This window comes from Poromitra crassiceps (assembly GCF_964638095.1).
Source record: "Poromitra crassiceps genome assembly, chromosome: 1".
NCBI lineage: Eukaryota > Metazoa > Chordata > Actinopteri > Beryciformes > Melamphaidae > Poromitra > Poromitra crassiceps.
Genome location: NC_139623.1, coordinates 16,105,101 through 16,128,285, shown reverse-complemented (window position 1 = coordinate 16,128,285; position 23,185 = coordinate 16,105,101). Strand labels below are relative to the sequence as shown.

General features: G+C 42.4%; 1 protein-coding gene across 4 annotated transcripts; it reads left to right on the top strand.

Moving 5' to 3' along the window:
* The first annotated feature begins 990 nt into the window (after window positions 1-990).
* On the top strand, window positions 991-20,165 carry u2af2a (U2 small nuclear RNA auxiliary factor 2a). Of its 4 annotated transcripts, none has more exons than XM_083646636.1 (12): window positions 991-1,591; window positions 2,638-2,785; window positions 4,792-4,827; window positions 5,359-5,480; window positions 9,333-9,484; window positions 9,609-9,725; window positions 9,832-9,970; window positions 10,190-10,269; window positions 10,908-11,030; window positions 11,640-11,726; window positions 16,445-16,696; window positions 19,790-20,165. In XM_083646636.1, exons 1-12 carry the CDS (start codon window positions 1,543-1,545, stop codon window positions 19,922-19,924), a joined length of 1,440 nt encoding a protein of 479 aa, XP_083502762.1. In that variant the 5' UTR covers window positions 991-1,542; the 3' UTR covers window positions 19,925-20,165. The 4 variants fall into 4 exon arrangements, with proteins under 4 accessions (XP_083502762.1, XP_083502761.1, XP_083502760.1 ...); XM_083646635.1 differs by having other exon boundaries at window positions 10,908-11,045; XM_083646634.1 differs by having other exon boundaries at window positions 9,832-9,997.
* Window positions 20,166-23,185: the final 3,020 nt, after the last annotated feature.

Below are 23,185 nucleotides of genomic sequence, written 5' to 3'. Positions count from 1 at the left end.
ACTCTCATGGGTCTGGCGTCGAGACTAACTTACTGGTGTAAAATGTACTTTAAAAGTAAAAAGAATGCTGTGTTGTGATTTTAAAGATTTGATTTAAATCATGATCGTCATCATGATCATCAATAAATGGGAGCTGGGGCTCTGTCTGTTTGTTTCTCTGTCCCACTGTGATGTCATAAATCCATAGCATTACAAATATAAAAGGAATTTCCGCACACTTGAATCTGTACAGATTTCACATTTATTAAGCTTTCGGTCGACCGAAAGCTTAATAAATGTGAAATCTGTACAGATTCAAGTGTGCGGAAATTCCTTTTATATTTGTAACTCTAGTTATTTTTCCAGCACCTTGGCCGAGACTTGGCTGGGTCGAGCGGTGGCCCTCCCTCAGATAAATCCATAGCATAAATCCCATTGTGACATCATCAGTGATGTCATAAATCCCACTGTGACATCATCAGTGATGTCATAAATCCCAGAGTGACATCATCAGTGATGTCATAAATCCCACTGATGACATCATCAGTGATGTCATAAATCTGACATCATCAGTGATGCATGGTCTCATCTCATTGGCCACACAGCAAGCGAGTTGCGGACAAGACTGAGCTGCGAATGCGAGCTGCAGGGCCAGCTTGGCGAGCTGCAGGAAGGGCGATAGCGAGCCCGCATAGCGGGCGTAGCACACGAGATCCCTACTAGTTAAAATTGCCTAAGTGGGCGGGCAGTGTATAGTCACGATTTTGCGGGCTGTGTCTGTTTGTGACATCATCAGTGATGTCATAAATCAGTGAATTGTGATGTCATCATTGATGTCACTTGAGGAATTGTGATGTCATCAGTGATGTCACTCGAGCAAGTGTGATGTCATCAGTGATGTCATAATCCTTCCTGGCTGAGGCTATAAGCGGTGGAAGACGGCCGCTGCTTGCGTACAATAATTCCCCTCAGGTACCATAATTCAACATTTCCCACAATCCCACCCGGCAACACTGCTGCCTGGAGAGACGGAGCAAAAAGCGGGGATACCGAATTTCCAGCTACTGATTTTACTTGCGTTACATCATCGGAAAGCGTATATATCTGGCGTATAAAGGCAAACAGCTGCGCCTTCTCGGCCAGTGCGATCTTTGGGATTTGTATTTGACTTGGAAACGAGTCTTATTCATTCGACTTTTTCGGCTAGCTCACAGGCTTCCACACGACTGTCTCGAGCAGGCCCTTTCTTCTGGACTTTGCTACAAGCTGCTTAGCTAACATTAGCGGGCTAGCCCATGCGAACACGTTTTCTTTCTCAATGTTGTTTGTTACGTTGTAAATAAACAGCACATCTGGGTTCTGCCAAGGGCACCACTAAATGTGTTTTGGTTAACAACATTTTGTGAATTTGTGGCAAGTAGCCAGCTAACGTTAATTGTTTTAGCTACAGTAGCAAGCCACTTTGTTTGAAAAGTGCTGTTCACTTTGTTGCTAGCTTGCTAGCTAGCCACCGTCAGTCACCTCAACAGTCGCAGCAAGTGCGCTATTCTGCAAGTCACAGAGATGTCGGACTTCGACGAGTTCGAAAGACAGCTGTCCGAAAACAAACAAGGTAACGTAATTCACGTCAAATGAACCAAACTGCATTATCCTAAGTTGATTGTGATTTTGTTGACTAGCGTTAGTAATGGCGCTATACTGTTAGCCAGCTAACGCTAGCTGCAGTGTCCCACTGAATGGATAGGTCTATTTGCTGGAACGTTGCAAGTAAGATTAGCTAATAGCCTAGCGTTACATTCACGAACCTTCCCCATTATAATTTGACTGTGTTGCTACTCAACAGTTATTCCTGGCTGAACGACTAAAGCCAGTGCCAAAGTTGCTTTTTTGTTATCTGAATGGCGTAAGTAACGTTAGCCCGGCCTTACTAGCTAATACTAGGACGTTTTGACGCAGGTTTAGTGCGACTTGCTAATGCCAGCTGGCTGGTTAACGTTAATTGGACTGCTACCATCAATTCTTTGTAGCTTTTGCATCCAGCCAACAACTAATAACGTAACGTTAGTCAAATGCATTTCATCCGTATCCATGGGTTCGTCACAGCTTTCTGGCACCAAAGTTTACCTGTTGCACTAACGTTACCCTCGTCCTTTATGATGCTATCATTAATCCAGTTCTACACACAATTCCAATACATTGTACTTAGGGATAATAATATCAACATTTAAAACAGTTTTTACACCATCTCAGCTAGCTTTAACTGGACATATATTTTGATACTTTATTTGTATATATCGAAATTGTTTGGGTCTATTGCAGTGATTGGTAACTTTAACTTTATAATCTATTTGGGCTTTGAACATTGCAGTTTGGTTTTAAAGTTATTATGCCTTTTGCAGATCCTCTATTTACTAGCATTTATAAGACTGTAGGTGTGTGATGGACAGATGAGATTTGTGTTCAACTGTGTGTCTTTGTAATACATAACTGAAGTAAATATTCCTGTCAGTCTTTACATGCCTATTGGCATTGAGACTGAGAAGGATCCCTGAAGTGGTCGTTTTCATCTTTCTCCTGGCCAGATATGTCGCTCATTTCCATCTGTTTACCTATCAGTTTATCATTCTATCTATGCCTCATGTCACTCCATCCCTGCAGCGGAACGGGACAAGGAGAACCGCCACCACAGACGTGCCACCCCCTCCCGCAGCCGTAGCAGAGAGAGGAAGAGGAGGAGCAGAGACAGGGACAACAGACGCAGTAGGGACCGCCGTGGGGACAGTAAGGAACGCAGACCGAGACGCAGGTTGGTGGCTATGCGAGACCACAACTTGGCCTACAATTTGTGAAAGCTTATGTATCATACCACCATGTTACTCGCTATTTGTGTAGGGATTAATGTAGTAATCACTGGGAACAACATTATTGAGGTGTTGCAGTAGAGCATACAGTATTTACATGGTTGTGTCTGACTATTTTTATTTTATTTTTATTTTTTTACCTTTTTCAGTTAGATAGTGAGTTCAGCATCTGCCCTGGAGCGTGCGCATACATATACACACACGCACACACATTTTTTTCCCCACACCTTAGTACACCCTCACCTTGGTCCTGGCATCTTAACCAGACGCCTTCTGTGTTGAAGGTGAGTACAAATTCAACTCAAGCAAATACAGATGGGAATAGGAAAAGATGCACAAAATCCACCAGTTTTGACTCAACCCTGGATTGTGATTGGTTTAAAAATGCAAACTATCGTCATAATTTTTTATTTTTTGCCTTGAAGCCCACTTGTTGATTTTGTGTTTGTTTTTTTTAAGTTGAGAACAACTTCCTATCTCAGCAGATTTGATTTGATTTTAGCAGTAGAAAAAGCAATAATACAAAACACATAGCTTTAAAAATGGACAAGGATGGCACAATAAAATCTGCCTTATTTCCATTGTGGTCCTTGATCTTTTGGCAGTGAAGATGGTGAAAGTCCAAATGGCCAGGCAGACTCATACAAGAAAACGGACCACTAATAGCTACAAATTATAAAAAATTGACACATATCAATAACAGCATCAGCAGATACCAATCTGTGGAAGAGTGCAGATTGACAAAACTTTGAAATTGCCTCCAAAATGTTCTAGATTGTGACGTGTGAAGTTTGGGTGTGGTTAATCTGTTGTGCTTTACGTAGACTGTCTTTGCAAGCTTATGAGGTGAGGTAATTAATCCACTGAAAATGTACTGCAAACAGGTTTATGAAATAAGTCTTACAGTAGTGTATAGAGGTACCGTAACGATGATGTATTTTAGTCGGCCAACCGAACCCAGAAGTTAGCATCGCGCTGGGTTCCCTTGTCTGGAAGTCAATGGGATTTTTGTACGGGGATTTTGGTTAGATACCTGAAATAAGGTCTGTGGTTAAAGTGTAAATGCGTTCGCCAAAAATATATTTTCAGAATGCTTAAAACAATCATAAAATGGTGTTCATACTCAGTAATTGCTTTGTCAATTTCAAACTTTCTGCATATCCACTCTGCCTAACGTCAGTGTTTCCAACTCTGGCCATGCAGTTTATGTGCGATTCCACACTGAGCCTGAGCCACACTGGCTGATGGAATGTACATTGTGAAAAGCGGGATGTGGTGTAGTCGTCATCCTGGCATTTGGTGGTTTAGTGCACTGCACTCACTCACTAGCATGCAGTCTAAGCCTCATGTTAAAACACTGCACTCTACCCAGCAACAAGGTATACACCTGACCTCATGTACTAAGCAACCAGTACAACCGATTTTACTTTCTCCATATTCAATGCTTTAATGTCGGAAGGACTGGCTGAATAATCAGCCAATTTAGGGTCAGGCGGGTTTAATAACATCGATAAACATTCTTGAGCGGCCACAAATCTACCAGAGCACCCCTAGTTCATTGGTATGTTGATGTTGCTTAATGATAATCTCACCCACATTTACTCCTGTGCTTGCACAGCACTAAAATGAAGTGAAACAAAGAAAGGGAATGTTTTGGTGATGAGGTGAAGTTGCCACAGACAACACACAGAGGATTTGTTAAAATGTCCTACACCATCCTGTAGGCAGATGTAATCTGTCAAATCAGCTGCTATTGCCTGCAGAAGGAGCTGTCTCCTGACTTGAAAGGAATCTGGGCTTTCAGGTATACATGGAGAGGCCTATGGCCAGATATGATAGTGTTTGCTGATACCCATAGAATTCGAGGTGGCATAGTTCTAAAACTGAAGTGGAAATGTTGGTGAATGTCATGTTTTGAGACAAATGTGAAACCCTTCCAATGTCATTTCAGCTCACCATCCACCTTCCCCCAGGAGAATGCTGTAAGGTAATACAGCAAACTAACACAGAGCTGGTTTATGCATTATTGTAACACAACTCCAATCCCTTAGTGATCTGCCTCCGATTCTATGTACGATTTACTTTGTGGGTGGACTCCTATATTGGAAGGGTTTTCTATCCGTCATGTTTAAGTTTTTACAATGTTTTTGATGGATGGATTTTGTTTAAAATGAGATGTTCTTTTTTGTCCTCCTCAAAGGAAAATTGTTTCCGCAGCCTGTACATGTGCAAAAGTTGAAACAACATCCAACAAATGCAGAGACAGGGACACAGAGCCAGTCACACAAAAAAACTTTATGTTTTGTAGTATATCTTCTGAAAACACGATGCAGCATTTGGTCCAGTGCTTTACTGCTGAACTAATAAGATATGGGTTTTACTCTGGGTTAAATGTCTTGAGGGTCAGTGTCTTAGGAGTTCAAAATGGATGACCTATGTGTCAATTCGTTTCACCTCATTTCTGTTACACATTCATTTTGGTACTTTTACCTCACCCCTCCTCTCTTCCTCCCAACAGCCGTTCGCCACACCGCGAGCCGCCGCCGCCGCCGAAGAAGAAGAACAAGGTGAAGAAGTACTGGGATGTCCCTCCCCCCGGGTTCGAACACATCACTCCCATGCAGTACAAAGCCATGCAAGGTAACCTGTCTTTATTGTCTTAATTTCTTTATTTTATTCTTTTTTAGTACGTTTCCTGGTTTCATAACAGAAAAATTGCCTTTTTTTGTATCCCAATGTCAATTTGTACTACATTACTAAGCATAAACTTGCCTGACTGCAAAATGTATGAACATTAGTCTATGGTTTTAATTGGGGCTGTGCAATAAAATCGATACAGCAATATATCACAATATTTTTTCCTCCAATACTGTATCGATATTTCAGAAAAATATTGTGATATATCGCTATATAGATTTTTTGCACAGCCCTGTGTTCAGTGACACAATAAGAATACTTTTTATTTCAGTGCATTCAGTAGGGATGCCGGTGGTGACTAATTTTCCCGACATTTAAACAGAAATTTTAATGGCGACTAGTCTAAGTAAGAAAACACTGAGAAAACAGCCAAAACTGAGCGCAATTTAATCTATAAAATTAAAACGTCAGAAAAAATATTGTGTGTATGTAAAGGGATACGCCAACTTTTTGTGAGTTTGATCCATTTGCCATATCGCCCATACATAACTTAAGACAATATACACAATACCCTTACAGTCACTCCGTACAGTGCAGTGAGCTACAGTCGTCCAGTTAGTATCGGACGAAATGGTACAGCCATTCAAAGTCACCAAAAACACATTTCTAACAGCTTTTAACAATATTAATCCAAAACGCTGAGAAACGCTCCTTTTTTTTTTTTTTTAAGGTAAATAGATAGTCGGAACTACTTTCTAAACATGGCCGCCAGGCGTACAGCGCTGTGTACAGACAAACAAGGAAGTAACTCGGTGTAGGGATTCACTATGAAAATAACTTTTCACATAACTATGGATTATTATTTCATTGCGTGGTGAGTACCCGAGTCACAACATGTACATAGAGCTTTTTGGCGCTAGGGATGGGCGGGAGTACTCGAGTACTAGTTTGTAACGTCAATACTCGAGTAATGTTTCTGCTGTTCGGGTACTCGCCCCACCCCCCACGTGGGGTAGATTGTACGCGATACAGCTAGGCACCACTGCATCAGAGTAAGGTTTGGACGTATTTTGACAAACAACGAAATGACTGCAGTGCAAGATAAGCGAAGTTAAACTAGCAAAACATAGACATACCAGTTCGATGCTTAACCCATTGATACCTGCGCGTGTTCTCTAGAGTGGCACTCTAAACCTACTGCACGTTTGTAAACAGCCCCTGTAAACCTGACGTTTTGGGAGAAGTTGCCAGAGCGGTCGGCGTTCACTAAAACCTTTATATCTCAGGCTCTGTAGCACATAGAAACATAAAATAAAAAGCATTTGAGAGCTTAACCCTTTGGCTTTTCGTATTATATTTGGCCTAATGTTATTCTTTTACGGCAAATGTAACCCTTCCAAATAAAAAGCTACGGGTTTAAGCTCACAAATGCTTTTTATTTCATGTTGATAGCTACTATAGAAGCTGAGGAAATAGGTTTTGTTGAACCCTTGACAATTACTGCAGCAAAAGTAACGTTAGCGACCTCCGTTTTGCAGTCGTCTTGAAATACGGCAAATTCGCCAAAAGTCACTCACCCAATGAGCCTTGGCTAGCGTGTCAACAGTCACATCATAATCTGGGTGTGGAATCTTCTTATTCATTGATGTCTTCGTCCTCAAAGTAAGTCATACTCCGTTCAGTTCATCACTTAGCGTTAGCATTCACTTAGCTTACTGTCTGAAACGCGGCCATGCAGAATTGCCACCGTGCAGCAGAAAAATGTGTAGTAAAACCTTGAGGCTATTGCAGATTGGAACATGAGATAAATAAATCTGAAATTAGGTCAGCAGCATTAATTTCATCCTCTAATACAACTAAAGTTGTATTGGGAAGTCTTGCTGGACCGGCGCTTCCTTGATTTGCCCTGTAGTTCAGCTTGGTAAAACTGTCCACACCGTCGAGGCAAAAATAAAAATGAAAAACTACAAAACCCACAATGCATTTCACCTCCGCCACATCTATTTCAGCAAATCATGATGCATTTTATCGGTCACATGTCATGAAACAACGATATACACGTACTACGCGTCTGTGTTGCAGCCGGCATGAAAGGTAAAAGGACACGCCCGTTGCCGTCGGTGTTAAAGGGATATACACGCAAATGCTGCATCCGGTATCAATGGGATAACGTCAACGTTAAGCAATATAAAGTGATGTAGGTACATATTATTAAACTACCTGGGTGATACACAGCAAGTTGTATTTTCTCATCTATTTTTAAATTTTCAGTAAATTATTTAGAGTATTACAATATATCGCAATGTATTGTATCGCAATGTATCGTGATACAATCTTATCGTGACCCATGTATCATGATGCGTATCGTGAGGTCCTTGCCAATTAGACAAGGGTCTGTGTTAGAGATGCGCGGATGATCTTTTATGCCACCCTAATCCGTGTGTATACATGAACCGTCCGCAATCTGCGCAAATTATTTCCTGCTATTTATAGATAGCAGGAATATATTTTTAATGTCTCTCGTGGACCAGTGACATCACTGGTCCACACTAACTCAAATTAATAACTCCTTAACTCAAATCAACTCTCAATAACTGTCAAACTATTCATCATTCATCTAGTTTGACAGTTATTGAGAGTTGATTTGAGTTAATGAGTTATTAATTTGAGTTAGTGTGGACCAGTGATGTCATATGGATTTAGCATGCCTTTTCTACTGTTTTGGACACCCATGTTAGCCAGGTGAGTGGTGACTGGTGTCCCGTTTATATTCTTCACTCCAAAACAACTCAACTCAGTGCGCTGTGCACATCCCCCCCTCTCGTTATAACGTTAGATGTGGACCGGAGGTCGCTACTTCTACTTGTAGCTCAGCTGACAGGAGTCAGACACACATGCATTTAATGAACACAATGTTATAATCGCACAGTGAAACGTTGCGTTTAGAACACGTTATCATTGACAAACCCACTTGTATTACATAACGTTATATGTGGAGCATGCAGGTCTACTAGCTCTGCTGACGGCAGTCAGACGCACATGCGTTTCACGAACACAAACAACATTATGATAGCACAGTGAAACGTTGCGCTTAGAACACATTATCACAACAAAACAGCACGTGGGACCGCTGTGACTCTGTAGCGAACAGTTTCTCAATGTGTAATCTCATTAGCCTCGCTCTGTCTGAGTTACCCATGTCTGTGTGTTAGACCAGCGTGTCTGTGTGTTAGACCAGCATGTCTGTGTGTTAGACCAGCGTGTCTGTGTTAGACCAGCGTGTCTGTGTGTTAGACCAGCGTGTCTGTGTGTTTAGACCAGCGTGTCTGTGTGTTAGACCAGCGTGTCTGTGTGTTAGACCAGCGTGTCTGTGTGTTAGACCAGCGTGTCTGTGTGTTTAGACCAGCGTGTCTGTGTGTTAGACCAGCGTGTCTGTGTGTTAGACCAGCGTGTCTGTGTGTTAGACCAGCGTGTCTGTGTGTTAGACCAGCGTGTCTGTGTGTTAGACCAGCGTGTCTGTGTGTTAGACCAGCGTTGGGTAGGAATGGGGACAGTAAGTTGAGTGAAATCAAACTCGTACGCCGGACCGGACTGGCAAAACCTGAAATGGACCCATGCCTATTCATAGTTATTCCCATGATGTCACAAGCATTTTTCCTACCAACATGGCTCTACAATACACACAGCTCATTGGCTGTAAGTGTCACTTGATTGTAATCACCCGTTAATTGATCACAATCACCTGTTATTTTGATGGCCGTGTGGTGATGTAACGGCATACTATCAATTGCCAATACCCAGCCCTAGTTTTAATCTAGTTAGATTGTTAAATGTTTCCTGTCTTTTGCCCACCAGCTGCAGGCCAGATCCCAGCCACAGCCCTCCTGCCAACCATGACCCCAGATGGCCTGGCTGTGACCCCCACCCCTGTGCCCGTAGTGGGCAGCCAGATGACCAGGCAGGCCCGCCGGCTCTATGTGGGCAACATCCCCTTTGGTATCACAGAGGTGAGGAACAGTCTGAGGTTTAAAGTGGTTATAATAAATCATATCTCTTTCAACCTTTTGTATAAGTAAGAATTTCCACAACAATTATTATGTTAACTTAATTTCCTCCCTCCTTTCTGTGTAGGAATCCATGATGGACTTCTTCAATGCCCAGATGCGTTTGGGTGGGCTTACTCAGGCTCCTGGAAACCCTGTCCTCGCAGTGCAGATCAACCAGGATAAGAATTTTGCCTTCCTTGAGGTCAGATAATATCCCCCATGACCATGACATTTCTTCTCGCTTGGATGTATGATCTCTGTTTGAAGAAATGGATTTAAATTCAACCTGTGTTTTTGTTTCTGTGCAGTTCCGCTCAGTGGATGAGACAACTCAGGCCATGGCTTTTGATGGCATAATCTTTCAGGGTCAGAGTCTCAAGATTCGCCGCCCCCATGACTACCAGCCCCTCCCCGGCATGAGCGAAAATCCCAGTGTCTACGTGCCTGGTACAAACATCATGGCAACGACTTCTTGTACTTATCACCGATCTAGATTTGTTTTTTCTTGTTTTTACCATCCCTGTAATGTTTAACCAAAATTCTTGGTCGCACAATTCATAATTGGTCTGGGATCCAGACCAGATCCCTGGGCTCCACAGGGGTTTGCTGTCTGTGTTCTGTTCTCCATTGGTGTGTCTCACTATTGTCCCGTTACTGTGTATGTAGGTGTGGTATCCACAGTGGTGCCTGACTCTGCTCACAAGCTCTTCATTGGTGGCTTGCCCAACTATCTGAACGATGACCAGGTGAGTGCTGCCGCTTTAGCCAGCTTTCTCTCCACAGTGCGTCACAGCTAATGCCACAGGAACACTTGTAGTGGATGACAGGCATTTTAAATGATTATTAAGCAGCGTAATCTTAGAAATATTCTGACACTGATTCTTTAAAGGCCTAATACATTACAGTTTGATGCCCTCCTGTGGAAATGCTACTGGCCCACAATGGCTTTGTTTACATATTGATTTCTCTGGGTTGGATTCCCCCCCCCCCCCCCCCCCTCTAGATTTTATCTGAAATTCTGATGCATGGTGTTATATGGCAGCTGAATTTCAGTTGTTTTAAATACGTGCCCCAAAACACTCTACTTTATAATCTCCTCATAGTTTATTCAAACCTTTCTGGATGTGCCCTGGTCCCTCAAGTTGCACTTCAAACATTTTGAACTTTTTAAAGTTGCATCGTAGTTAAAACAGGAACTGATATGATAATACTGAAAGAAGACTGGCAATTACTCCTACATTGTGCAGGTGAGATAAGGCGCTTCATTGATATCATTGCTATAGCTGTAATAGTATCATCAGTGGCGATATTCACCATTGATGTGCATTCTATGGTTTGGCTAAACTAAAACTATTAGGTGTTTAACTCCTGTTGTCTCACTCAGGTGAAGGAGCTGCTCACGTCATTTGGTCCTCTGAAGGCCTTCAACCTGGTTAAAGACAGTGCCACAGGTCTCTCCAAAGGATATGCCTTCTGTGAATATGTCGATGTCAACCTTAATGACCAGGTACTGAATGACCAGGTAACCAGGACGACAAAAAGGTTTTTCTTTCAAAGGGACAAGGTGAAGACCTATGGCAGCGATTCCCAACCTGTGGGCCACGGCCCTCTAATGGTCCATGGAGGTTTTGTAAGTGGGGCGCCAAATCATTTGAACGGATAAAAAAATAGAAAAGAAAAAAACGTTGCTGATGGACAGCTCCTTAAAAACTGTAACACTGGAAATGCTACATGTTTCACGCATTATTTCGCCTCCATAATTTGTATGTGGTCGGAGGTGGCCCGCAAAAACTTTTTGAGATTTTCAAGTGGGCCCTGAGTTGGAAAAGGTTGGGAACCGCTGACCTATGGTTTGTGGATTGGGTGGATGGAGGCTGTTGATGGAGGCTGTTGATTGAACTTGAAGTCATAAGTAAAATAATTAGCTCTAGAAGGAAATAAGGATTACAATTTTCTTAGGATAATTTCCTGACTGATACTAGTGGTGTAATTGTTTCCCTGATGTTTGTTAATTACGTAAGTCTTAATATAAAACTCTAAATTATCGCATCAACCTCCAACAGCAGTATCACATATTGAAAGGCTGTTATAACCTTGATGGAAATTGTCGTTACAGGCTATCGCAGGGTTGAACGGCATGCAGCTGGGAGACAAGAAGCTCCTGGTGCAGAGAGCCAGCGTGGGATCCAAGAACGCCACTCTGGTAAGTGTCATGGGGCTGGACAGGTGACAGGCAGTGTGGTGGGAGGGTGGATACTTTTCAAGCACATTTCATTTTAATGTTGTGAAGTTGCTGGAAGGGATAAACACAAATTGCTGAAGCTATATGAGGAGGCATGTTATGCTCAATAAATCCTTCCTCAATTTACTAATTTATACCGCCCCTTACATGATAAATTACATTACATGATAGATTACAAAAATCAAGGTGAAGGTGTCCCTTCATATACTGTGCCTTGAGACGTACTGAGTGAGTAGTTGCAGAGTTGTGTGGCAGCCATAAGCAGAAGTAAATTATTCCTTGTGTAGCGCATTCTAGTGTTAACCAATGAAAAGAGTGACACTAACATTCACCTAGGTTCGGAAGTAGATACCTTGGAGATAGTTGAATAACTCACGTGGAGAGAGCTGATATGAAGTTGAACAGTTGACAATTTTTTTTGCCTCACAAAGCAATATGTGGTAGTGCTAGCACACAGTATAGAAATAAAATAAAAATACAAACTAGAGCTCTTCAAAAATAATAAATAAATAAAATAGAAAAGTTCAAAGAAAATAGTCCTTTGAGTGGAATCCTCCCTTACGGAATTAGAATTCAGAGTTCGCTTCCTTTGAATTGGGATACTCCTTTTAAGGAGCAAGAAACGTGTTCAGTTCTGGTGAAAGAAGTACTCCTTTAGTTTGTGTTCGCACACAACTCCTATTACTACCCGGGTAGCTAACTAGGGTTTGTGTTCTTATCTGGTCCTGAATGAATGGAATGAGTCGAGTTGGTCCGATGTCCTCTGAGGGCGGATCCTACGGCTGGCCACACCGCTTTGCTGGTCCGTCCACAGTCTATCGTCTCTGGGCTGGCAAGGTCCAGAATGATTTAATCTGGTCAAAAAACACAATCTAGACACATAGTCCAGAATGTACAAGTTGCCATCTATTTTCTATTTCCATTCATCATTCGTCATTAACTTACTTCCATCATCCGGAATATCTTATCATATATAACCAATAGCTATGGGTATACAGTACTTCAATCATCATGAAATGATTTAACATGCATCACTACAAAGGTATTTTAGTGCAAATAAAATAATTATCCACCATGAATTACAACATTAGAATTGGTATTTTAAAATAAACAAATTAAATTATTTATCCTTTTAAACCTCTTTTTAAATGTACATTTTCCCTTTTAAACATAATTATACATCTTTTTACTATATATTCCCTTTTTAAAACATCACCAACATGTTTTTAATGGACTGAATTATCACTTGTATTTTACTCAACATATGTATTTTAATAACCAAAATGAAATAGGCTGTATTTGTATCACAGACATGTGAATGAATACTTCTTTGAGCAATGATTTCAATGTAAACATAAATTGATGCAATGCACCTTTAACTGGACCATGCTATCACTGCTTCACCCTCCAACAGCATTTAATGCAGTGATAGCTAGCTTGGCTTAGCTAGCCACAGTGGAGCAGTGGAGCTAGCCACAGTGGAGCAGCTTCACTGTTAGCGATTAGCATCGCGGCTAACGTTGTTAGCATCTATTTAGCGATCTTTGTAATCATTCTAATCTAGAAGCATGGAGCCAAAACTGGCTCCATGCTTCTTCCGAGACATGGGCAGTTAGCCAGCCGCTTCTTTTCACCTGACAGGGGAAGCTTCACCGGTAGGACATAGCATGTGGGAGGTTCACGCTATTCCAACCAGTTCCCCTCCCTCCGAACAGGCGCCCTTAACGACCAGAGGAGGAACCACATTAGCAACCAGGATATTGCATGTTTTGGTGAAGGGGTTCCTATATGAAGGAAACCCCCAGGATGCACGGGGAGAACATGCAAACTCCACAAAGAAAGGCCCTTTTGACGACCCCACCTGGCCGGTGGGCACTCGAGGACATGCGGACGGGCACGCATTCCGTCAGCGTTCACAGCGTCCCAGGTGGGAATCGAACCCAGGAGTTAGGCAGGACCTTCGAGCTGTGAGGCGACAGCGCTTACCACTGCACCACCGTACCCCCCCTCGTGCAGAATTTCCAATGTTCAGTAAAACCTTGAGGCTATTGCAGATTGGAACATGAGATAAATGCATCTGAAATTACGCCAGCATCATTAATTTCATCCTCTATAATAACTAGAGTTGTTTGGGAATCGTCTGTGTCTGGAATGCTGCTTCCTTGACTTGCCGTGTAGTTCAGCTTTGGAAAACTTTCCACACCGTCGAGGAAAAAAGAAAAAACTACAAAACCCACAATGCATTTCACCTCCGCCACCTCTGTTTCAGCAAATCATGATGCATTTCATCGGTCACATGTCTTAAAAATCACAAAAATCAAATTTCTTTAGATTTTCACACTTTTTCACATCAAGTTCATTTTTCAGGATTTCATTCATAACTGTAATGTACAATATGGTGACGTAACGAAGTACTATCAAATTTCTACCCCATTTCAACCAATCATATCATATCACGATATGGCAGCTGTCAATCAATCTTCATTTCAAGGAGAAAATTCTGCAGGCAAGATGGCCGCCTAGTGCCTGTAACCTGGCAGAATTTCTACCCCATAAACCTAACTACCGTAAATTCCGGACTATAAGGCGCACCGGTCTATAAGCCGCACCTTCAAAGTTGACTATTTTTTTCTTCTATAAGCCGCACCGGTCTATAAGCCGCGGGTGTTTTGATGTTTAATTACCATATGAAAGGGTTCGTGCACAGAGAGGAATGTCGGGAAAGAGATGGCTGTTTGGGGAAGCTCCCATTTATTAACATTTCAACAAAACAAAACAAAAGTCAGGTCACTAATCCCCAGACAAAATCACACAACAATAGGCTATATGTGCAGCAAACGGCTGTAACCAGAGAAGTCAAGTCACTAACCCTCGTCTTCCTCTTCTTCCTGCGTACTGAAACCACCAAAGTCCTCATCTTCAGTGTCGGAAACGAACAGGTTCAGGGTGGCTTCGTCAACCACTCGCCTCTCTCCTTCATTGTCACTCAAAACCAACGAACTCCTCTTCGTCACTGTCGGCATCGAACAGCCTCTGAAGCCTCTGACGGCCCTCAGCGCCAGCTGTGGCGGCGTCATCCTCTTCATCCCGCAGCAGTCCAGCGTTTTGGAACCCGTTGGTGATTGTGGATGTTTTCACACTCCTATAATATTCCGTGATCTTCCTTTGTGTGAATTCGCCGAAGTTTGTGATTTTCTCCTGGTAGTCGGGGGAGGGAGTTGTTGGCCGAGTGGCCGTTTGCTTACCGTAATTACCATATGTAAGTGGTCACGCACAGAGGGGATTGTCGGGAAAGAGATGGCTGTTTGAGGAAGCTCCCATTTACCGTATTACCGTAACATTTCAACAAAACAACATAACACAACACCACCGTTGTTTATTTTTACAGTGCACACAGTGTCCGCGGTGTGGTGAAAAGAGGGCAAGAGAGGAAATTAAAACAGAAGTGGATTTATAGTTAGAAAGAGTGCTAAAGAAGAGAGAATTCCGTTTTTTTATTTTTTATTTTAGTTACTCACAGTACTATTGACCAGTCCAACTCAAAAGATATTCGGCAGTTTCACTTTGAGCTCTTGTTCCGCCGCTGTCCATCAATGGTTATGACGAGTCTCGCTGGGTACAGTACGCCAAAGCGATATCCATTGACTCGATGATGCTGTTGTATGTTGCGCGTTTCTGTTGCACCAACGCGGAGAGGTCCTGCCGGACGAAAAAGCGCGTACCCTCCCAGGTGAGGGGCTTCTTCCCCGCAGCCTGGAGGATGAGTTGACGGTCGGGCCAGCGGAGCAGGCAGATGAAGATGGCCCTCGGTGGCAGGCCGGGGTCTGGACGTGGCCGAGGCGCCCGGTGTGCCCTGTCCACCTCTGGTGGTTTCTCGCCTTCCTTCAGGTCCAGGATGTAACACAGGATTTTGCCACGAAAGCGTCCATGTCACCAATCTCAGCTCCCTCTTTTACATTGATCAGGCGAATGTTATTTCTTTTACTCCTGCTGATTAAGTCATCAACCTGCGTGTGCAGGGTTTCGATTTTGCATTTTATCCATTTTCGGACTCACTGTGTTGTTTTTGTCCTCCAGTGCGCGGATGCGCTTTTCCGCATTATAAACTCTGTTCACGGTTGCCTTAGTTTCTTTAGTGAGTGAGTGGATGGACTTCTGCACGTTTTCAAACTTGTTTTCAAGCTGCTCAAAACCTCTGAGCGATGTCGGACTTAATCGATAGTGTTTCACGGAGTAAAAGTTTAGCCCAAGCGTGTATCTCCAGCCTCCAGCAGGTGAGTCATTTCCTCATTCATGGCGTGATTGCTTCGTCTTTTTCTTTCTGCTTACCTGTGTTGTGTTATGTTATGTTATGTTATGTTGTTAAAAGAGGGCAAGAGAGGAAATTAAAACAGAAGTGGATTTATAGTTAGAAAGAGTGCTAAAAAAGAGAGATTTTTTTTTTTTTTTGGAAAAAATCCATAGATAAGACGCACCGTTATATAAGCCGCAGGGGCCAAAAAAGGCCAAAAAACGGGAAAAAAGCCGCGGCTTATAGTCCGGAATTTACGGTAATAACTTGGCCAGTCGAGAAGCAGCCAAAACTCAACTCTGTGGAGTGGGCTGTGCATTTGAAGCTCTCAACCCAGGCAGTTTTGTAAAACATTCAACTCTGTTCTAACCTTTGTGTCTCCTTCCAGACGAGTATAAACCAGACCCCCGTGACGCTGCAGGTGCCAGGTCTGATGAATAGCTCAATGAACCAGATGGGCGGCCTGCCCACTGAGGTGCTGTGTCTGATGAACATGGTGGCCCCCGAGGAGCTGCTGGATGACGAGGAATACGAGGAGATTGTGGAGGATGTCAGGGACGAGTGCAGCAAGTACGGCCAGGTCAAGAGCATTGAAATCCCTCGACCTGTGGATGGCCTGGAGGTGCCCGGGACTGGCAAGGTAAAAACTGTGTAAATGTTTAAATAAGTCGCTTTGTCTTGAGTAGGGATGCACCGATATGAAAATTTTGTCCGATACGTATAACCGTTATAGGTTAGGTTAAGTTTATTTGATATGGACATCATAGAGCATTGGAGATGTAACATACATGTATGCACAGTAACCAGATACAGTGTTAAGTGTATATAGTTGAACGCTAATTTTCAACACCTATCCACAGGCGACTCTTACACCAAAACACAACCCAAAAGGACATACCCAAAAAGAAGCAAAATGTAATATAAAAAAACCACAAGAGTAAAGCTATACATACAAATGTATTGACTAGAAAGTCACTACAGAAAATCACTAAAATACACCCCAGAAAACGTACTCGAAAAGAAACGTAATCAAATATAAAACCACATGAGCAAAGCTATACATACAAATAACATTGCCATTAGGGATGCCACAGTGTGGACATTTCCCCAGTGGGTAATAAACACGTGACAACACTGGTGTTACCGGTGACACCGTAAAAACAACACTACTTCAGAGCTCCTCAGCAGTCTTCACGGTCCGGATTTTTAATTTAACTGCTCGGGCCTTGGCCACACTGATCCGTCATAAAATGGACAGAACGGATAGACGGATAGATTTATGTCCGTTGCATGTACAAGTAACCTACTTGTACAACAGGGGGATGGTGTACACAGCATTAATTATAGCCTCCTTCACCGCCTCGGCCGCCATCTTCTTTGAAAAGTTGAAACAAATCTCGGAACGCCTCCTCTCCAGACCTCGACTCTGATTGGCTAAACGGACAGTGACCATTCGACCATCCGATACGTCCATCCAGAAAAAGTTCATCCCTCTTCAACTTTCTGTCCATCAAAACCTATGCAAATTTTCTGGATACATACGCTTCTGAGTGCTCCACGGACAGTCGGACAGTTGTCATTGAAAATGAATGGAAGTGAACAGAGAAATGAACGCACACGGACAGACACTACGGATCAGTGTGGCCAAGGCATCCCCAATACAAGCGTGGTATGGATGTCCGCTTAATCACAGAGAATAGTTTGGTGCGGTTACGTGTGTCGGTCTATAAATTAGGCTACTCAGTCTGCACAGTCCTTTCTACCCCATGTTTCTCCCCCAGTCAGTCAGCCCCTCCCATTCCTGCTGCTGCACGCTGTTGTGAGCGCTGTCTGTCAGCCTCACATAACGTTAAACACTGGGGACAGATCTCCTGTCTGTCAGCCTCACATAACGTTAAACACTGGGGACAGATCTCCTGTCTGTCTGCCTCACATAACGTTAAACGCTGGGGACAGATCTCCTGTCTGTCAGCCTCACATAACATTAAACACTGGGGACAGATCTCCTGTCTGTCAGCCTCACATAACGTTAAACGCTGGGGACAGATCTCCTGTCTGTCAGCCTCACATAACATTAAACACTGGGGACAGATCTCCTGTCTGTCAGCCTCACATAACGTTAAACACTGGGGACAGACTCTCCTCCTGGAGAAAATAAACTAACGTCATTAGCCACAAATCTGGGGATTTTTTCTGGCCATGGGATTAACGTGACCAGCAAGCAGCAGTAAGCCAGGCAATGACGATAGCTGAGTAGCATCAGCATGTGCTTTTATCACAGCTAAGTCATCAATGCTAACTATTAGGGGTGTCACAATATATCGTCCCACGAAATTTCGCGATAGTAAAACGTCACGATATGTATCGTTGAGATGAAATCTCATATCGTGTGAAAAAAAAAAAAAAAAAAAATTTTTTTTTTTTTTTTTTCAAAAGTAGACAAAGAAACGTCTTTGTTTGTTGAAGTTCAATGTGTGGAAAGTAGTTCAGTTGAACAAGTCTCTGAAGAGACACATGAGAAGTTATACAGGAGAGAAACCATTCAATTGAGTTTCTGGCAAAACTGTTTACTTGACAGGAAAAACTGAAGATGCATAAAAAATAGACTAAGAAAAGTCTTGTTGTTTGAGTTTGAAGAAAAACTGAAGATGCATAATGAGAATTTATACTGCTGAGAAACCTTTTAGTTCAAAGTAAATCTAAGTGACGGTGTAACTCATTCTATTTCAAGATAAGCCTTATCTCCAATCTCATGTTTTTTCTAGTTGTTATTGTAATAACAATTTCCCACAACAGCATGTTTTGTATTTGTGCATTTCAAATAAAATACTACTTTTCCAGTCATATATTGTCATTATTCAAGTTTAAAAAAATATTGTTAAAATCGTATCGTATCGTATCGTTATCGTGAACCCAGTATCGTGATACGTATCGTATCGTGAACTGAGTGTATCGTGACACCCCTACTAACTATTACCATCAATGTTAGTGGAGGTTTAGCTAACATATTAGCATCAATGCTAGCGGAGATTTAGCTCTGTTAAAACCACATTTCCAGAGATGGCAGTGGCAAGAGAATACACACAGGCTTAGATAAGGGTCTTACCTACATGTGTATGAGGGGGGATTGTGTTCACAACATGTACAACTAATGTTACTTGCTGGTCTGTCTAACCAGACAGATATGATGCACATAAACAGTCAGGATAGAGGGAGCGCTTGTAATATACACCAGCGCAGCTGAGCGCATGCTGAAACTGTCACGAGCAGGTGGAGTTGAAGGTGTTACCGGTGGGCATGTTATGTAATCGGTGTATCCCTCAACACTGTTTAACACTGGTAACACCTAGTACTGCGGCAAGCCTAATTGCCATAACATTGCCAATAAATATCATTTCCATAAATAACCATAACATACATTGCTGTTATGGCCGATAACAGATATTTACAGATGTCGATATGATTTGTATAAAAACACATTTCTATGATAATAAAATGTTGTACATAGTGAAAAACGCATGTAAACACTGTGAATTTGAACAAATAATGCATTTCTTTATTTCCAAAACATTTGGAAAAGCCCATAAATCAGATTTACCAATGCAGATATGTAAAAAAAAAAAGACTAACATCGGCCGATATGATTACGATATGATTGCCAATATATAGTGCATCCCTAGTCTTCATTCCTCCTCCTTATGTTTGGTCTTCTCTTTCTTTCACCCTTCTCTAGATCTTTGTGGAGTTCATGTCTCTGTTCGACTCCCAGAAAGCCATGCAGGGGCTGACAGGAAGGAAGTTTGCCAACAGGGTGGTGGTGACCAAATACTGCGATCCGGATGCATATCACCGCCGGGACTTCTGGTAGAGGAGGCCCGGAGAGAAGATGGGATGGGGGAGGGAGGGAGATGTGTACCGCCCATTTCCAGGTCAACCCCCTAGGTCACATGGCAGCGAAACATTTCAGGTAGATCTGGGAGTGTTAACCATTCAGAGAGTGGCTTTGGTTGTATCCATTTTATCATTTGAGATCTACATGAAATGTTTAGCCATTTACCACAGATTTGGAATTGGAAAGGGGTGGGTTTGCTTTCTGTTAAAAGCAACGAGGACTGGATTTGGGTGGGGTGGGGGTTTAAGATTTTTGAGAAATGTGTGTAGTAACAGGGAGGGGGGGGGGTCAACAATTTTTATACTTTGTGAGAAAGGGATGTCATTTTGGGTGGGAGAGGGGTGCCACACTGAAAAAAGTTTGTATTTAAATGGAGCTAGCCTGTTTTAAGTATCTTGAAGGAGTTGCAGTAGGGAACTAACTGGACTATTCTGCTCTAGAAGAAGGATGAAGAAAACGGGAGTGTTCATTTGTCATTGGGGAAATGTGAGAGAGATGGAGAGGTAGATGAGGGCATTTTCGTTTGGCCATCTAATGTCAATATAGCTATATCACCCACTTCAGTTTTGCCATCTTCATTAGAAGGGTGAGAGGAGACCGCCTCGTTTTGTGAATTTAATATTATTTCCATGGTTGGGCTTAAACATTTCCTCGAGTCCCTTAATTTTTGTCAGACTACTGGATGATTGTTAGAGAAACCCTTTTCATATTCGACTCTATCTGAATGTCAGCTGTTGTCGTTCCAATACTGTGTAGCTTCACTGATTTGAGCTGTAATATCACCATGTATTCAGGCACCAGGATCACAGGATGAACTACAAAAAGTAAATTTTCAATTATGACAATTTGTGTTTGATTTTTTTCTTTTTTGGGGTGTTGATAAAAATAGTTTCATATCCATCTTTTGTGCGCTACTTTTAGCAGGTGAGCTCATTTTGTCTCATCAGGAGGAACTAAACTGTAGAAGAAAAGGAGGGTCCATATAGCAAGTTTGTGGCTGTGAATTTTAGGAGGCAAACAGATTGGTATTTATTAATTGGGATTTATCTGTTTCTTACCAAACAAAAACTTTATTCCCCCCCCCCCCCCCCCCCCCAATGTCAGTCAATTGGCAAAAGAAACAAATTAGGCCTACCACTCTATCAAATTTTGATGTCTGTATATTCATACATGTCACTATCTTAACCGTTGCATTTACAGTTTTCATTTTTCCTTATTTCCCAACAAATATGGGATGTAAATTAGAAATGTGTTGTACCCGGTTGTTTTCCTGTACAACATCTCACCTCTTTCACAAGACCAAATAAACACATGATTAATACAACGCCTCATGTTGTACTGCTGCCTGCCTCAGTGCAGTCTGCTACAGAGTGGAAGCTTTTCTCTTCCACTTCCTAGCCTGGCAACCTGACAAATCTGCCATCTCCTCTTTTATTTGCTCTAGCAGATGCATTGTGAATTGGTCTGGCAATGCTGGGTTTTGACTGGCAGCCTGGCTTGTAAAAGCGGGTGAATTCATAGCTGATGATTTGTCCACTAAATGTGTGGGCCACATTCATACATTTAGTTAATGGACACCATAAATATAAAGCGCATGCTAAGAATTCCCATCATACTGTACACCTATTGGTGTTTCAGTCTCATATGGACTTTGGTCTCTATAATTTAGATAAAAGCAATTCACACTATTAATCTCCCATTATGACCAAGTTTAGCAATAGAATGTCACTAATTATCAGTAAGAAACAGTTGTTGGATTGTGAATAATACAGTTTTGTAAAGTACTTCCACTAAACCTGCTCCCCTCTCATCTCCCTCATCTGCCCTTGTTTCTTTGTACTATGTGTTCTGATACCTTGGGTTGCTTAAAACAGTGCTGAAGAGCGATTGACTGTCAGTGGTAATACTTGTTACTCCTTTATGAAATTTGCTTTTTTCAATGTCACTGTCATTTAATTTCTTTTTTTCTCTGAAAAAATGTGATTTTTTAAAATAATTAAAAGCTAAAACCACATCTAGTTTATAATAGCAGAAACAATCGTTCATTTGTCCCAATTTGTTTTCAAATGTTGATTAAAAACTGAATTTACATGATGTGATTTTTACATTTTTTTTTTTTTCTTGTTCACACGGCACCACAGTTTTATAGGCTACAGCCAGCGGGTGATGACGTTCACAGTTGATTATGGAGAGGACTGGAGTCACATGTAGTTTGATAGCATGGTTTTTATAGGGCCATGTAGTTCATGGTGATGCCCAAATGATGGAGCTATTTCACAGTCACAAACGTTGCTCCATTAAATAGCCCACATAATATGACATCTTTATTTTTCATCTCACTTTGCCTCAAGTTTACACCTCTTGGTAGGCAAGTGTATCACTACTGTCACGTGTTACGAAGAAAATACTTTGTTTTCCTCATGAAAAGTAGCACCTGTACATGCACGCAGTAGTATGAAGAAGAGAGAAAGAAGGCAAATTAAGGGCAAATTATGGTTGTGTTGAGTGGACTTTTCCTTTCAGTCAGTCAGGAGGAGTCGGCTACACAGTCAATACAGGTGCCATAAAGGCTGTGGCTACCTGGGACTTAGCCAACAGGGAATTCCACTAAAACAGTCACAGGAAAGCAATGATTCTCTGACATTAAATAATGTCTTGTGTCAGCTCTATACAGCCCATCTCTGTGCATCGCCACACCCCGGTGCACAATACCCAACAGCAGTGCCACTGCAACCAACTCTACCCTGCTCCCTGTGGGCACAGATGAACTCTACCCTGCTCCCTGTGGGCACAGATGAACTCTACCCTGCTCCCTGTGGGCACAGATGAACTCTACCCTGCTCCCTGTGGGCACAGATGAACGCTCAGCTCGCTCCCCCACTCCATAGGAGCCACATCAAGGAGGGGGGGGGGGGATCAACTTGATATCCTTTACCTCTGTTAGAGATCAGGACATTCAGAGTGCCTTGTAGACCTAGCCTGGGTAAACCCAGCCCCCACGTGACCTGCTCTCAGACCTCTGGTTCTCAGTCACTAGTCACCTAGTGACAGAACTCTGAGAGCAGGTCACGTGGGGGCTGGGTTTACCCAGGCTATTGTAGACCTAAGGAAAGTGGCATTAGCAGGCAGCCCTTCCCAGACCGATGCTGCAGTGTAAATTGTAAATGCATTGTCTCCCTCTAGTGGTGAATGTAAAACTGTCGATGATGGTCATTGTCATTCTGGGCAGCACCTCCC